The sequence below is a fragment of the Sinohyriopsis cumingii genome, chromosome 5 (assembly GCF_028554795.1).
Source record: "Sinohyriopsis cumingii isolate HCF-2022 chromosome 5, ASM2855479v2, whole genome shotgun sequence".
In the NCBI taxonomy this organism is placed as follows: domain Eukaryota; kingdom Metazoa; phylum Mollusca; class Bivalvia; order Unionida; family Unionidae; genus Sinohyriopsis; species Sinohyriopsis cumingii.
This window is the reverse complement of record NC_142965.1, coordinates 13,479,613-13,496,165: the sequence shown is the minus strand read 5'-3', so window position 1 is coordinate 13,496,165 and position 16,553 is coordinate 13,479,613. Positions and strand designations below refer to the sequence as shown.

The 16,553-nt window shown below is 35.1% G+C and overlaps 1 protein-coding gene across 1 annotated transcript in view; it reads right to left on the bottom strand.

The window, feature by feature from the left end:
- The window catches only part of LOC149798654 (uncharacterized), a 45,608-nt gene extending 29,540 nt beyond the window's left edge, over nucleotides 1-16,068 (bottom strand). The window contains exons 1-2 of the mRNA XM_089957498.1: nucleotides 15,897-16,068; nucleotides 8,290-8,385 (exon numbers count right to left, since the gene is read on the bottom strand). Of these exons, the coding sequence (XP_089813624.1) occupies nucleotides 8,290-8,374 (85 nt within the window). The 5' untranslated portion in view covers nucleotides 8,375-8,385; nucleotides 15,897-16,068. The remainder of the gene's footprint in view (nucleotides 1-8,289; nucleotides 8,386-15,896) is intronic.
- Between the last annotated feature and the right edge of the window lie 485 nt (nucleotides 16,069-16,553).

Here is a 16,553-nt window from a genome sequence, read left to right as displayed (position 1 = left end):
TTCCTTTGCCCGAAATAATTAGCCAATTACTAGGAGCAAACGTCCCGGAGTAAAATGTTAGTCAGTTTCCATGATGGCATGGTTCACTAGTAGTAAATTCAGGTTATGTAATACTAAAGTCCCTACTAAAATCTAGTGGTGTACATTGGTGGTGTGACTGTAATGACAGTATTTACGGTAGGAAACCGGTAAATTACACTATGGGACCAATAGGAAAGGACTCGGCAGATACCGTTTATGTCGCCATGGTGGCAAATGTAGTGCAGTTATACTGGCGAAATGTGCCCGAAACCTTGGGTTGACTCGCCTAGGGGGGCGGAATTAAAATAGTTCCTTGTGTTAAGGGGTTAGTTGTATAGTTTCTACGGCGTAAACTGCTGACGGTACGGAAACCTAATGAAGAGAAACCATGCAAATGTGCGGTTGATATATATTTGGCAGGTTGTGAGATATGTGGTCTTGCATTGATTAGAGTAAAATTTGTATATAAAACAGACACCTCGGACTTTCTAATTTACAAATGAAGTTGTATGGAAGTCTTTAAAAATTTGGGGTAAACTTATGACTTGTAGCGGGAATCGCGCCAGGGTTTGATACCGCTCGGTCAAGTAAAGACCACTGGCTTGAAACAATAAAGATATATATATATATATATATATATATATATATATATATATATATATATATATATATATATATATATATATATATATATATATATAAAGTTAACGCTCACCCATGCGAATTCGAGCCATTCAAAAATACTAGAATTACATCTTTTAATTAGTTCTGGGAAAGAGTGAAGAAGACAGGAGAACATAAGTGTGCCTTCGACACAAATTAATATCGGTTGTAAATTAGGAAGACGTAGAACTTAAGTTTTTAGATACAGCATGAAAATCCCTTGAGATATATGATCCTCTACACTCCGTAGTGAATCGTCCTTATTGGCATAGACAGATCTCACTTCAACACTTACCTACTCGCACACATTTATCAATTATTTCTAGCGTCAATACACAGGAAATAATATATTAAACCTACCATTGCGCACAATAGATGAGTTAGATTTGTGCGTAAATGACGTCAGAGACATGTGATTACTTTCCCAGTCGATTTATCAAAGTTTCCTTGTTTTTTCGATGGACTGCTAATACAGACACATTACTTTCTCCAGAACCTAATCTGTTCACATTTTAGTGTAAAGAAATTAAAAGATATGATTTACAAGGTGTATGATGTTCGGATGTTTTTCATTTACCAAAGTAGTTCCCGTATTGCTTTGATTATGTGTCCCTGTGTATAGCATGCGCACTGCTTACGTTCTGGTTTGTGGACCAGGTGCATTCAAGCCGTATAATAGGTTCAGGATCTCTCCTTGGATAGAAAACTACCTGTATCATGTAACAGTAACCCAAGTAGGCAGAGATCATTTTGCATTACACCACAAAGGTTCGAAATAAACCAGTTCGTTTCTATGCATTACCAGCAACAAATAGATTGAAAATGAAAATCGAAGTTGGTAGCTTGTTAACACGTATTATGCAAAGAGAAACAATACACATTGATGCCTTTAACTTTTTCATTCGGTCACATTAGAAACGTGCGAAACACATCATGGACATTGGTTCAGTTTGAACAGTAAATGGTGTCATATTTTAAACAGCGACTTACTTTAACTGAAATCTTAGGAGCTTGAATATACTCATGATTTAAATATACAAGGTATTTGGGAGTAAAATGAAATATATAAATCATACGAAATACCGTAAGGAGGAGCAATCTTTTTGGGTATACCATGTACTAAACTGAAAGAGCGTCTGCATTAAGTCATCACCTGTCTTATATACAGTTATGAAAGTAGGCATGTTGAATACCTTAATACCAAGAACGAAAGGACGTATGAATTACCAGAATGTATGGCTCATTGCAATTGTTGTTTTTTTGTTTTTCTTTTTTGTTTCTTTTTTTTTGTTTCATTTTTTGCTTTTTTTTGCTTTTGCTCTTGTAATTTTCTTTTCAAGTGAGCAAAATACACATGAAACGGCTCGCATAATCAAGACTGTGAAATAAAGGAGACGCACAATTCCTATAATGAAAGCAAGGCCCAGACAAGGACTGCCTAGATATCTACGTGTAAATGTAAATTAAGATATCAATGTAAACGGAAAGAAGAAACCACATTTTTGAAGTCATTTATCTCTTTTATGCTACTTAGTTTAAGACAATAGATTCCGAACACTATAATAGCACTAAAGGTAAACGGGGACCCGAGTGGCCGAGTGGTCTTAAGCGCTCTCTGTTACGGATCACTGCTATCTCACCTCTGTCTGCGTGGGTTCGAGTCTCGGATTCGGCTAATGTGGATATGTGAGAAAGCTTGCCAGTAGCTTCTCGTGGGTCGGTGGTTCTTTCCGCGGTTTTCCCGGGTTCTTCCTCCACCATTAATACTGAAAAATGGCGTTAAAGCCTACAACAACAACAACTAAAGGTAAACAAAGTAAACTAGCAAAACAAACTCTTTAATGTTGCTCTCTTCCCTATCCACACATGTGTTTTGAATGAAGCTGATACCCAATCAAAGCATGGCAAACTGCGTTAATGGTGTAACCTGATGCGATGTCTCTTTCAATGCAGAAACTATTGCAAAAAAGGGTGCGAATAATCACCATAGTCAGGAAAACAAAAGAGTAAAAACGAGGAATTACCAGTTATGAGAGGGTATCAATTAAGGTTTAGAAATGTACAACGTATATTACTATCTCATAATTTTCTATTTGGGAAAATAGTCAACGGCATTTTTTTAAAGATAATAATATTAATAAATACGTAAACCTTTATTTTTCTTTTTGATACATATAGAGGATAAGGTAAATATATCAAGAGAAACAATTTTGAAACTCTTGTTATTATTTAAAAAAATTAAATTATTTTAACTTGATTGTTTATCTCATAAGAGTAGGAATTACTTTATCGACCAAAAAATGCATTTAATTACTTCTCTGTCAAAATGCAAATAGTAATATCTTGTTTTATTTTACCACGTTAACTTAAATTTTGGGCAATAATTTGCCCTAATGATTGTAATGTAAATGTGTTCCTTTCGGCAGGGCCGGATTACTCATTAAGCACACTAAGGGCACCAGAACAACAGGGTGTCAGAAAGGAAAAAGGATTAAAAGTTTTCTGCTTTTGTTTTTGATTTAGCTTTTAATATTGCTTTTTTTAGTTTCACATGTTTTAGTAGAAAGGGGGGATGGCATTATATGTTCAGTGTTTAGGTCCTGGAAGACCTTAATCCGGCACTGACTTTAGATCATGTAATACTGTGTGTACTACTTTGCTGATTGCTCGCTATATATATATATATATATATATATATATATATATATATATATATATATATATATATATATATATGTTGTTGTTGTATGATTTTAACGCCATTTTTCAGCACACGATAGGCTATACATGGCGGCCAGTATTAATGGTGGAGGAAGTACCCGGGAAAACCCCGGAAGGAACAACCGACCCACGAGAAGCTAATGGCAAGCTTTCTCACATACCCACATTGGCCGAATCAGAGACTCGAACCCACGCAGACAGAGGTGAGATGGCAGTGATTCGTAACGGAGAGCGCTTTAGACTAATCGGCATATATGTATCTATCTATCTATCTATCTATCTATCTATCTATCTATCTATATATATATCTATATATATATATATATATATATATATATATATATATATATATATATATATATATATATATATATATATATATATATATATATATAATCAAAGCCTTGCTATTTCAGGTTACCGAATTTGAATAAAGACTACTTCAATCTGACATATGTACATATAAGTAAATATACATCTGTTCACAGTTTAGAAATCTGAAATAGCAATGCTGTGATTATGACAGTAATGTTATAATTGTACTAGATACATACCTAAGGCAAGTTCGATTATGACAGAGTAATGTTATAATTGTACTAGATACATACCTAAGGCAAGTTAGATCATGACAGAGTAATGTTATATTTGTACTAGATACATACCTAAGGCAAGTTCGATTATGACAGTGATGTTATAATTGTACTAGATACATACCTAAGGGAAGTTCGATTATGACAGTAATGTTATAATTGTACTAGATACATACCTAAGGCAAGTTCGATTATGACAGAGTAATGTTATAATTGTACTAGATACATACCTAAGGGAAGTTCGATTATGACAGTAATGTTATAATTGTACTAGATACATACCTAAGGGAAGTTCGATTATGACAGAGTAATGTTATAATTGTACTAGATACATACCTAAGGGAAGTTCGATTATGACAGAATAATGTTATAATTGTACTAGATACATACCTAAGGCAAGTTCGATTATGACAGTGATGTTATAATTGTACTAGATACATACCTAAGGGAAGTTCGATTATGACAGAGTAATGTTATAATTGTACTAGATACATACCTAAGGCAAGTTCGATTATGACAGTAATGTTATAATTGTACTAGATACATACCTAAGGCAAGTTCGATTATGACAGTGATGTTATAATTGTACTAGATACATACCTAAGGGAAGTTCGATTATGACAGTGATGTTATAATTGTACTAGATACATACCTAAGGGAAGTTCGATTATGACAGTAATGTTATAATTGTACTAGATACATACCTAAGGCAAGTTCGATTATGACAGTGATGTTATAATTGTACTAGATACATACCTAAGGGAAGTTCGATTATGACAGAGTAATGTTATAATTGTACTAGATACATACCTAAGGCAAGTTCGATTATGACAGTAATGTTATAATTGTACTAGATACATACCTAAGGCAAGTTCGATTATGACAGTAATGTTATAATTGTACTAGATACATACCTAAGGGAAGTTCGATTATGACAGTGATGTTATAATTGTACTATATACATACCTAAGGGAAGTTCGATTATGACAGTAATGTTATAATTGTACTAGATACATACCTAAGGCAAGTTCGATTATGACAGTGATGTTATAATTGTACTAGATACATACCTAAGGGAAGTTCGATTATGACAGAGTAATGTTATATTTGTACTAGATACATACCTAAGGCAAGTTCGATTATGACAGTAATGTTATAATTGTACTAGATACATACCTAAGGGAAGTTCGATTATGACAGAGTAATGTTATAATTGTACTAGATACATACCTAAGGGAAGTTCGATTATGACAGTAATGTTATAATTGTACTAGATACATACCTAAGGGAAGTTCGATTATGACAGAGTAATGTTATAATTGTACTAGATACATACCTAAGGGAAGTTCGATTATGACAGAGTAATGTTATATTTGTACTATATACATACCTAAGGGAAGTTCGATTATGACAGTAATGTTATAATTGTACTAGATACATACCTAAGGGAAGTTCGATTATGACAGTAATGTTATAATTGTACTAGATACATACCTAAGGGAAGTTCGATTATGACAGTAATGTTATAATTGTACTAGATACATACCTAAGGCAAGTTCGATTATGAAAGTAATGTTATAATTGTACTAGATACATACCTAAGGGAAGTTCGATTATGACAGAGTAATGTTATAATTGTACTAGATACATACCTAAGGGAAGTTCGATTATGACAGAGTAATGTTATATTTGTACTATATACATACCTAAGGCAAGTTCGATTATGACAGTAATGTTATAATTGTACTAGATACATACCTAAGGGAAGTTCGATTATGACAGAGTAATGTTATAATTGTACTAGATACATACCTAAGGGAAGTTCGATTATGACAGAGTAATGTTATATTTGTACTATATACATACCTAAGGGAAGTTCGATTATGACAGTAATGTTATAATTGTACTAGATACATACCTAAGGGAAGTTCGATTATGACAGAGTAATGTTATATTTGTACTATATACATACCTAAGGGAAGTTCGATTATGACAGAGTAATGTTATATTTGTACTATATACATACCTAAGGGAAGTTCGATTATGACAGTAATGTTATAATTGTACTAGATACATACCTAAGGGAAGTTCGATTATGACAGAGTAATGTTATAATTGTACTAGATACATACCTAAGGGAAGTTCGATTATGACAGAGTAATGTTATATTTGTACTATATACATACCTAAGGGAAGTTCGATTATGACAGTAATGTTATAATTGTACTAGATACATACCTAAGGGAAGTTCGATTATGACAGAGTAATGTTATATTTGTACTATATACATACCTAAGGGAAGTTCGATTATGACAGTAATGTTATAATTGTACTAGATACATACCTAAGGGAAGTTCGATTATGACAGTAATGTTATAATTGTACTAGATACATACCTAAGGCAAGTTCGATTATGAAAGTAATGTTATAATTGTACTAGATACATACCTAAGGGAAGTTCGATTATGACAGAGTAATGTTATATTTGTACTATATACATACCTAAGGGAAGTTCGATTATGACAGTAATGTTATAATTGTACTAGATACATACCTAAGGGAAGTTCGATTATGACAGTAATGTTATAATTGTACTAGATACATACCTAAGGCAAGTTCGATTATGAAAGTAATGTTATAATTGTACTAGATACATACCTAAGGGAAGTTCGATTATGACAGAGTAATGTTATAATTGTACTAGATACATACCTAAGGGAAGTTCGATTATGACAGAGTAATGTTATATTTGTACTATATACATACCTAAGGCAAGTTCGATTATGACAGTAATGTTATAATTGTACTAGATACATACCTAAGGGAAGTTCGATTATGACAGAGTAATGTTATAATTGTACTAGATACATACCTAAGGGAAGTTCGATTATGACAGAGTAATGTTATATTTGTACTAGATACATACCTAAGGGAAGTTCGATTATGACAGTAATGTTATAATTGTACTAGATACATACCTAAGGGAAGTTCGATTATGACAGTAATGTTATAATTGTACTAGATACATACCTAAGGGAAGTTCGATTATGACAGTAATGTTATAATTGTACTAGATACATACCTAAGGCAAGTTCGATTATGAAAGTAATGTTATAATTGTACTAGATACATACCTAAGGGAAGTTCGATTATGACAGTAATGTTATAATTGTACTAGATACATGCCTAAGGGAAGTTCGATTATGACAGTAATGTTATAATTGTACTAGATACATACCTAAGGTAAGTTCGATTATGAAAGTAATGTTATAATTGTACTAGATACATACCTAAGGCAAGTTCGATTATGACAGTAATGTTATAATTGTACTAGATACATACCTAAGGGAAGTTCGATTATGACAGAGTAATGTTATAATTGTACTAGATACATACCTAAGGGAAGTTCGATTATGACAGAGTAATGTTATAATTGTACTAGATACATACCTAAGGGAAGTTCGATTATGACAGTAATGTTATAATTGTACTAGATACATACCTAAGGCAAGTTCGATTATGACAGAGTAATGTTATAATTGTACTAGATACATACCTAAGGGAAGTTCGATTATGACAGTAATGTTATAATTGTACTAGATACATACCTAAGGGAAGTTCGATTATGACAGTAATGTTATAATTGTACTAGATACATACCTAAGGCAAGTTCGATTATGACAGAGTAATGTTATAATTGTACTAGATACATACCTAAGGGAAGTTCGATTATGACAGTAATGTTATAATTGTACTAGATACATACCTAAGGGAAGTTCGATTATGACAGTAATGTTATAATTGTACTAGATACATACCTAAGGCAAGTTCGATTATGACAGAGTAATGTTATAATTGTACTAGATACATACCTAAGGGAAGTTCGATTATGACAGTAATGTTATAATTGTACTAGATACATACCTAAGGGAAGTTCGATTATGACAGTAATGTTATAATTGTACTAGATACATACCTAAGGCAAGTTCGATTATGACAGAGTAATGTTATAATTGTACTAGATACATACCTAAGGCAAGTTCGATTATGACAGTAATGTTATAATTGTACTAGATACATACCTAAGGCAAGTTCGATTATGACAGAGTAATGTTATAATTGTACTAGATACATACCTAAGGGAAGTTCGATTATGACAGAGTAATGTTATAATTGTACTAGATACATACCTAAGGGAAGTTCGATTATGACAGTAATGTTATAATTGTACTAGATACATACCTAAGGCAAGTTCGATTATGACAGTAATGTTATAATTGTACTAGATACATACCTAAGGCAAGTTCGATTTGAAGGGCAAAAACATTATATAAGAAGACGCCCGACAATGCCATACGCGGCATCACATCCTCCATCATGAAACGTTTGACTGAAAGAAATGTAAAAGATGATTAGAATGGTACATTAATGAAACTTGTACTAAAGAGAAATTGGAGTACATTGCACAAGGTGTTCGCAAATATTGTCAGATTACATTTACCTATCACAAGCGACACATGAACTTGCTACAGAACCAAGAGATAAAAGCAACAAGTAAACAGTGAAGCCCTAGATCACATTTCGGTGCCGCTAAGAAAGATGAGACCGATTTTTGTTTGAGCGGCGATAAATTGTCATTGTCTTATTACCGCTGATATAATGATTATCATTGACAGGGCATCTAAATTAGAAGAAACGCAGAATACATATCAGATTGTTTTGTAGCTAGTTATGGATAGATACGACTGTATTACTGGTTTATTATATAGTGGAAATGGATGAAATGTGATATGATTTTCTGGTCTAGGACAGTGGTTCCCAAAGTGGTGGTATCGCACTCTGGGCGGTGGTGGTGGTGGTGGTGGGGGCGCTAATGCTGAATAAAGCTTCTTACGGGGTATGGTAGGCGCTGAGGATAATCAAGAGAGCGATGGCCCGAGAAGTTTGGGAACCACTAGTCTCGGATATAATTAAATATAGGGGGCTTCACGGTTAGTATCTCCCCTTGAAAATACCAGAGGGCATATCGGTGCAACTCACTTCCGGATAGTTTAATCAATTAAGATGGCAGATGTAGATCAAGAAAATGTGATAGACCGCTCACATTATGCAAGCAGGACCGATCTCTCACTAGCTTAAAAAGAAATTTTATCAATATTTGATCACTTATTTTTACATCTTTTATTTTTTTTCTCACTAATTTGCGCTGCTCCCAGCTTTCAAATAAATAGTATCTGCCCATTTCAGAACTTCATTATCTTTCCATTACTACCTTATGCTCTAGTTTGTATTATTTGATTGTGCGAAAGTGTATCGCTACATAAAAAGTTCTTGCAATTTATCTCGCTTGAAGAATATAGAAAATATGTTTATTTTGTACAGATTCAATCATAGCAGTTAATGGAGAGTGAACGACAACGAGAAAAAAACTCTAACTTCTTAAGTTGTTTTTTATATTGATTTAGACTGTTGCTTTTCTATTAATGTTCATTATATTTTTCATGAAATAACTTGAGTTGTTTCAAAATGAACAAATGTCAACCACGCTTGAACAGACAGGCGCACGTACGAGTCTCCTTGATGATTATTTTAATTTTATTTCCTTGAACGGTTGGAAATTTTACAGTATACAATTTGGAGAAATATCAATGTTAGACACACTATGCATGTATAAGACATGTGTGGGTCTCACCTATCTGCCTGTCTGTCTGTCTGTATGTCTGTCTTCTTTCATCTGGTGCATGGGTATGTATATCTTCGAATGAACGTGTTTTTTCATACGTATATTACATACACATACTTCTGGTTAAAAACGAGTATGAAATGATGCTAAGATAGAAAGAGTGACTGATAGATAAAGACGACAAATATGAATATTTGTGAGTAGCCATTTATTATTGACTTGTAGAGTATGTTCTTACAAGCAGTCTCTTTTTTAAATCATACTGTTTGCAATTTTACATCCGGTCACGTGGATTAATATTAATTTAAAAGGCGAACCAAAGTAATATGACGGAATCTGTGAAATAATTGGATCTTTAAAACTTATATATTTGATGCAAGGAAAGTTAAACAGAATTAAACTAATTTTAAGAAGGCTGTTCTAGATGAATTTGCTGGCGGCAATCAAAAATGTTGTCTAAAGACCCCTGCAAATTTGAGAGTTATTACGTGTCAGCATAAGCAAAGAAAAATCATGCTAAAAGTTATTGCATGTACCGTCCGATATTTGATGTTTCAAAAGTCAAAAAGAAAATGAAACAACAGGAAAACGTCATTGGGCATGTTAATTAATCTGAATATTGTACGATATTTACACCCAAATATGAATAAATATTCCGTCTGCATTAATTACACTCATTTATCGTTATGATAGCTAATGTAATTATTGCTTTGTTAAGTTCCTCTGAATACAATAAAATACTGTGTTCCATTTTTTTTAAAATAAACTTTTCTGGTTTAAATGATTCAGCATTACAAATCAGCATACGTATCGAATTCTTGTTGTAATGTTCTTATCGAACTTGTGTTATAACTTTCTTAACACGTGTTATGAACGAACTATTAGCCTTTTGAAACTGACTGAGAAAGAAGAATATATCAACATATGAAAAATGCGAATTGTTAGGATTGTTTTCGTTAAAGTTATATAACCAAAATTGTGCAATAAATGTTTAAAATCGGAGAGCAAAGTGAAATGTTCCTACAAATGTATCTGAAATTATGGATAATGAATTTATATTATCAGGTATGGACAGGGTATTTAATTTAATTATTTGATATTTAAGTATGAAAGTAAATATTATATAATTATCTGATATAATGTAAGCATGGACACTGAATCTAATTATCTGATTTAATGTCTATAATTATTCTCCAAGTATGAACAAAAGATGTTTGACATATATAATTGATTCATTGGTTTAACCATAATGACATGTAGTACAGCTAAGATACTTTTCTTTGTTGACTTTATGTTTCGCTAACCAAGTGTATAACAGTGAACTATCCGGAACTGGAAAAAACTTTGGGCATGCGCATTTGAGTTAAGGGAGTAATTTTAGGCGCTACGATCAGTAACTCCGTTGCAACCGTGAAACCCCCTACAGAGCGAGTCACAAAGCTCGGTGACTTGCCACACCGTTATCTGATGTTCTTCACGGGAGGTAATCGACCTCACCTTAATGGTATAGAATCAGTGCCGGATTACCAAATAGACAGAGTACGTACTAGCCTATTTGGCCCCATGCCTTTTATGGGCCCCTCGACAACTGATCAAAATAATATTGATTTGATCTTGAAATATTTGTTTTTAAAAAAATCTTGAATAATAATGTGAAATATTGTTTAATAATATTCAATAATTTTTGTTTAATAACATAACATGTTAATTTGTTTAATAACATTAATAATTGTTCATATTTGTTTTGTGTAATAAAACTGGTTTATTAAAATTGTTGGTTGGTAAAATTAAAAACGTATTAGGAGATGATTTGCGAGGGGTGCCCCAAGATTTCGTTTGCCTAGGGGCCTCCACAGGGTATAATCCGGCACTGTGTGTTGTTTTCACAGACGTTTCGATTGTGTACGCAAATACCCACAATGCAACAAGCGCATATCTTGCGCCGCCTTTTTGAGTCCCTAAGAAACCTTTATCAACACGAGTCATCACGTATATTCAAGATAATAATGTGATTAAATTGTCGACTAGGATATTTAATTAATCAAAATGATACATAGAGCATTCTTGAAATGATGTGCCCCTATAGCACGAAAATAAAAATAAAATTAAGTTACCTGGCTTATATCGAAAGACAGAAGAAGGAAGTTGAACCGTAATCGAGCATATTGCTGTCAAATATAAATGCAGTTATATTTTTTATACAAGCAGAAAATATTGTCTCTTAAAAAATATTTTGCCAGATGTCCCTGAGCTTGTCACCTTGAAAGAGTACTTCCGGATAATGATCTTCGGAATACAATAACAGTTACGGAAATAAAATTTCATAGCCTATGTATTATGCCAGAACTTTATTGTACAAATGCTTTTCGCAAACACGTGCATGTGCAAAGAGAGCTAACAAACCAGTTTTAATAAGTGGGGTCAAATATTGTATTTGTGGTGGAGATTATGGACGTAGGGTGATATTAAATGTAAGCGATAACCGTTCAAAGAAATTTCATCCTCAGTGTATTAAAACTAAACATTTGCCTAACGGAGCATGACTTTGTATTCAATATCAAAACCGAATATTCTGGAAATACTTTTAAAAATATGAAAATATATATGAACAATTGGCTTTTTAACTTGTACTATAATATAATGATTGATTTCAGCCCATGTAAACTGAAAATCATTACAAGTTTCTACTTTATTTGTGTATCCATTTGTTTATGCACCTGTTTATTGATGGATCTTCTTGTTTATGAAAGATTAACAAAGATTGCTGAAATTTCAATGTTTTACTTTAACACAAAATGAGAAAAGTCACGCATTTGGTCTCGTGCAGTTAATATGCACAACAGAATATAACGTTATATTATATCCTTGACCATAAAATGAGACATGCCTTTATAATTATGTGGGATGAACAATGTTGTGAGGTGTGTGGCTAGAGAATCAAAATGGCGGATATGGAAGTACACACGTTTTGTGACGTCACGTGAAAACAACGGATAGAATGATAAAATACATTTTAATATAACATTTTTATAACGCGAGATTCTTTCAAATTGTTACTTTCTTATTTTTGTCGACTTATTTTTCGATCAATGCTTATTTGGATTATATTGTGACCGCATAATCACTAAATGTGCGCTTGAATAACAAGCGAATTATCTGGGAAGTATACGCTACATGTAATTTTAATGTTGCAGGCAGATATGGTCAATGGAAAATAACTCGGGGCTCGTTCACACAACCGTCTTTGTTCACCCCCTCCCTCCAAAATGGATGGGAGACTCAGATTCAAAGATAAACATATAATTGATCTAAAAATTGCGATTTGAACCCTAAAAATACGATAACGTGTATATATATTTGAAAATCGTTTCTAATTTAACAACGAGCAGGAAATGACACAGCAAGCTGAATACAATGAAAACAAATTTGAATACTCTATATTACTAATATTAGTACCCTTACTCCTACCTCGTGGACAGGGTACTAACATGAGCATATACGTGTCAATGGAGCAAGCCGGGTGTGAATCACACCCGGCGCTCTTTTAGCCCAATAATAATAATGATAGTCTCTCGAGTCGAGGAAGACAAGTTGTGCGATCTCATTTAACGGTGGACGCGCATGTGGCTCCTGAGTCTAAATTCCGATGCACACAGGCGGTTGCAGGTGGGGCATGGGACACCGGTGGCTGGTGGTATTTGTGATACAGTTCTGTGACGTCTCTCCCGAGTTGTAGCAAGACGCTGGCGGCGGTCATCCTCAAAGGTGGAACAGGCTTTTCTGGTCAGCGCTCGCCAATGGCTTCTGTCTAAGGCAGCGAGCTGGAGCTGGCGGGTTGGAGGTCTGTCCATTTGATGTTTTTCTTGAGGCTGTCTTTGTACCTCTTATGAGGGAGGCCTTGGTTTCGGTTTCCCTGGGCTAGCTCGCCATAGAACAACTTCTTTGGGATTCAGCTTTGATCCATGCGGATGACATGGCCAGTCCAACGAAGCTGGGCCTGGATTTGTTTGGCTTCGATGCTTGTTGTGTTGGGTCTGTCAAGGACTTCCTGGTTGGTGATTCGGTCCTGCCACTTGATCCGCATAATGGATCTCAGGGAGCGCTGGTGGAATTGTTCCAACTGACTGATATATCTTCGGTAGAGTGTCCACGTTTCACAGCCATACAAGAGAGACGTGAGGACAACTGCATTGTACACTTTCATCTTTGTTAACAGGCGTATGTCCTTGTGCTGCAAAACCTTGGCTCGAAGTCGTCCGAGTGTTTGACTGGCTTTTTGGATCCTCGCAGTGATTTCTTTGTCCAGGGAGCCGTCACTAGATATTGTGCTGCCAAGGTATTTGAAACTGTCCACATTCTTCAGCTGCGTGTTGCCAATGGTGATACAGGGTTGTGAGGGAACAGTGGTTGGGGCGGGCTGGAAGAGGACTTCTGTCTTTCCTAGGCTGATTGTGAGTCCAAATAAGTTGGAGGCTTCAGAGAATCTGTCTACGATTGCCTGTAGGTGAGTCTCTTCATGGGCCATGAGGGCACAGTCATCTGCAAAGAGTGCTTCAATTATGAGTCTTTCTAGCGTCTTTGTTTTTGCAGCTAGGCGACGGAGATCAAACACTGATCCATCCAGGCGATACCAAATGTAGATGCCAATGTCAAGGTCACGGATGGCATGGAACAGTACCTGTGCGAAGAAGAGGTTGAAGAGTATCGGAGCAAGTACACAGTCCTGTTTGACACCATTAGATATTGGGAATTTCTCAGAGGGTTCACCGTCTGAGAGAATCTCTCCAGTCATGTCAACGTGGAGGAGCCGAATGAGGTTGGTAAACTTCTGAGGACAACCAAGTTTCTTGAGTGCTACCCACAGTGCGTCTCTGTTGACTGTATCAAAAGCCTTTGTCAGGTCCACGAAGACAGCATACAGATTCATGTTCTGCTCAAGGCACTTCTCTTGGACTTGTCTCACTGCGAAGATCATGTCAACGGTGCTGCGGTCTGGGCGAAAACCACACTGAGACTCGGGGAGGTTATCTTCTGACACTGCCGCAATAAGCCTGTTGAGGATGATGCGAGCAAGCATTTTGCCAGCTATGGACAGCAGGGAAATGCCTCTGTAGTTACTGCAGTCCACACGAGTGCCTTTATTTTTATTTAGCCCAATAATAACAATTTAAACATATTCCTTGAATATAATCCAATAAATTGAGTAGTACTCTTATTTAATACCGGAAATATGGAAAATCATTGTAGAAAGAGTTGTAAAATCTTGTTTACCTTTTTTATCCGATATTTTTGTTTAAATCGTCCGCCATATTAGTTCAAATAATGATTACTTCCGTTCTCAGCCTCGTTTGTTTGTGTGCCATATAAGGACATTTAGGCCTTATTTGGAAACGTAAACAAGTCGTAGTAAAAATTTGGCGTGGTTTGAATCAGAAATTCTGCGCATTAAAAGTAAATACGGTTTATCGGCAACTTTGAAATTTCACCAAGAAGCGATTATTAGCCACTTGATTGATACTAACATAGCGTAGAATATCCAAATATGGTCTGGCAAGCCTTACGTAGAATAGTGGTCACGACGAGAGTCTCGCGTTATCTGTCATGGCGAACACGGTGAGGTTAGTGTAACCATGCCAATTTATTTTATCGTGTAAGGGCTTAATAAATTCAACATAAGCCAAACTTCTTTCACAATATGATTATACTTATGTAGTAGATTTCTACACTGTTTGTTTTTCTGACTTTAGTGATTTTTTTTGCTTCATTACATGATATGGGATCAGTTCGTAGCCTGAACCACAACAAATCAAGATGAGGCTACGACATTGTAGCTAGAATACTCTAGTGCAGTCTTTACACACTTGAGGGTGGTGGCCGAATCGGTCTAAGGCGCTCTCCTCTGCCGACATTCAAACACATCACCTCTTTAAGCGTGAGTTTCAGTCTTGGCTGGACCTAAGGGGGTATGTGGAAAAGCTTTCCAATAGGTGCCCATTTGTCAGTATTTCTTCCTGGTTTATCCTCTACCATATATCATGGCCACCATGTTGAACCTATCCTGTCCTGAAAAATGGCGTGAAAATTCCTACAAACTGAAACTGAAACTCTTCACTTCATCACAGTTCGTTATTTACATATTTAACTCTCACTCTGGCACTTGCCTATACTCTATTTCCAAAAAGGATAATTAGTTGATAGCCGACTAAAAACAAAATTACCTGTACAAAGACGTCAGTTCAGTTTTGCCCGATTGATCGTGAAGTCCTGCGATTGATAGTTTTCTTTTCGATAAACACGTTGTTCACATTCATTTCGAGAATTACGTAGGCCACATGTCAATAAAACTTTAAGTGAAAGACCACTGAGCTTACATACCTCTCATAAGATCCACAATAGACCTTCCATTTACTTTGTTCACCCATGCATCAGATTAAAAAACTCAAATACGGGGAAACGAAACTGGGTAGTTTATGTACGTGTTCTGCACGAAAGAACCACAATGATCAATATATGTGCACTTAATCCTCTTAGCTGGAATGTGACGCGCATTTAGTTTATTTTGGCAGAAGCTCATTATTTTAACACAGCAGTCATCTTGATACTTCGGTAGAGTTTCAATGCCCAAGAAATTCCTCCTCCTCTTACCTTTTCTCTTAACGTTAATGTTTTGATGGAGAAAGGAAAGTGTTGAGTAAATTATGTTTCTCCGAGAAGAAAATTCTCGATAACATTAATATCGATTTCTTCCACCTTTTCCCGCAAATATGAGCATTCTGTTATACGTCACACTGATTTTAAACTGGTACCATACAAGATCTTACCAGGGTTTACTCTCTCTCTCTCTCTCTCTCTCTCTCTCTCTCTCTCTCTCTCTC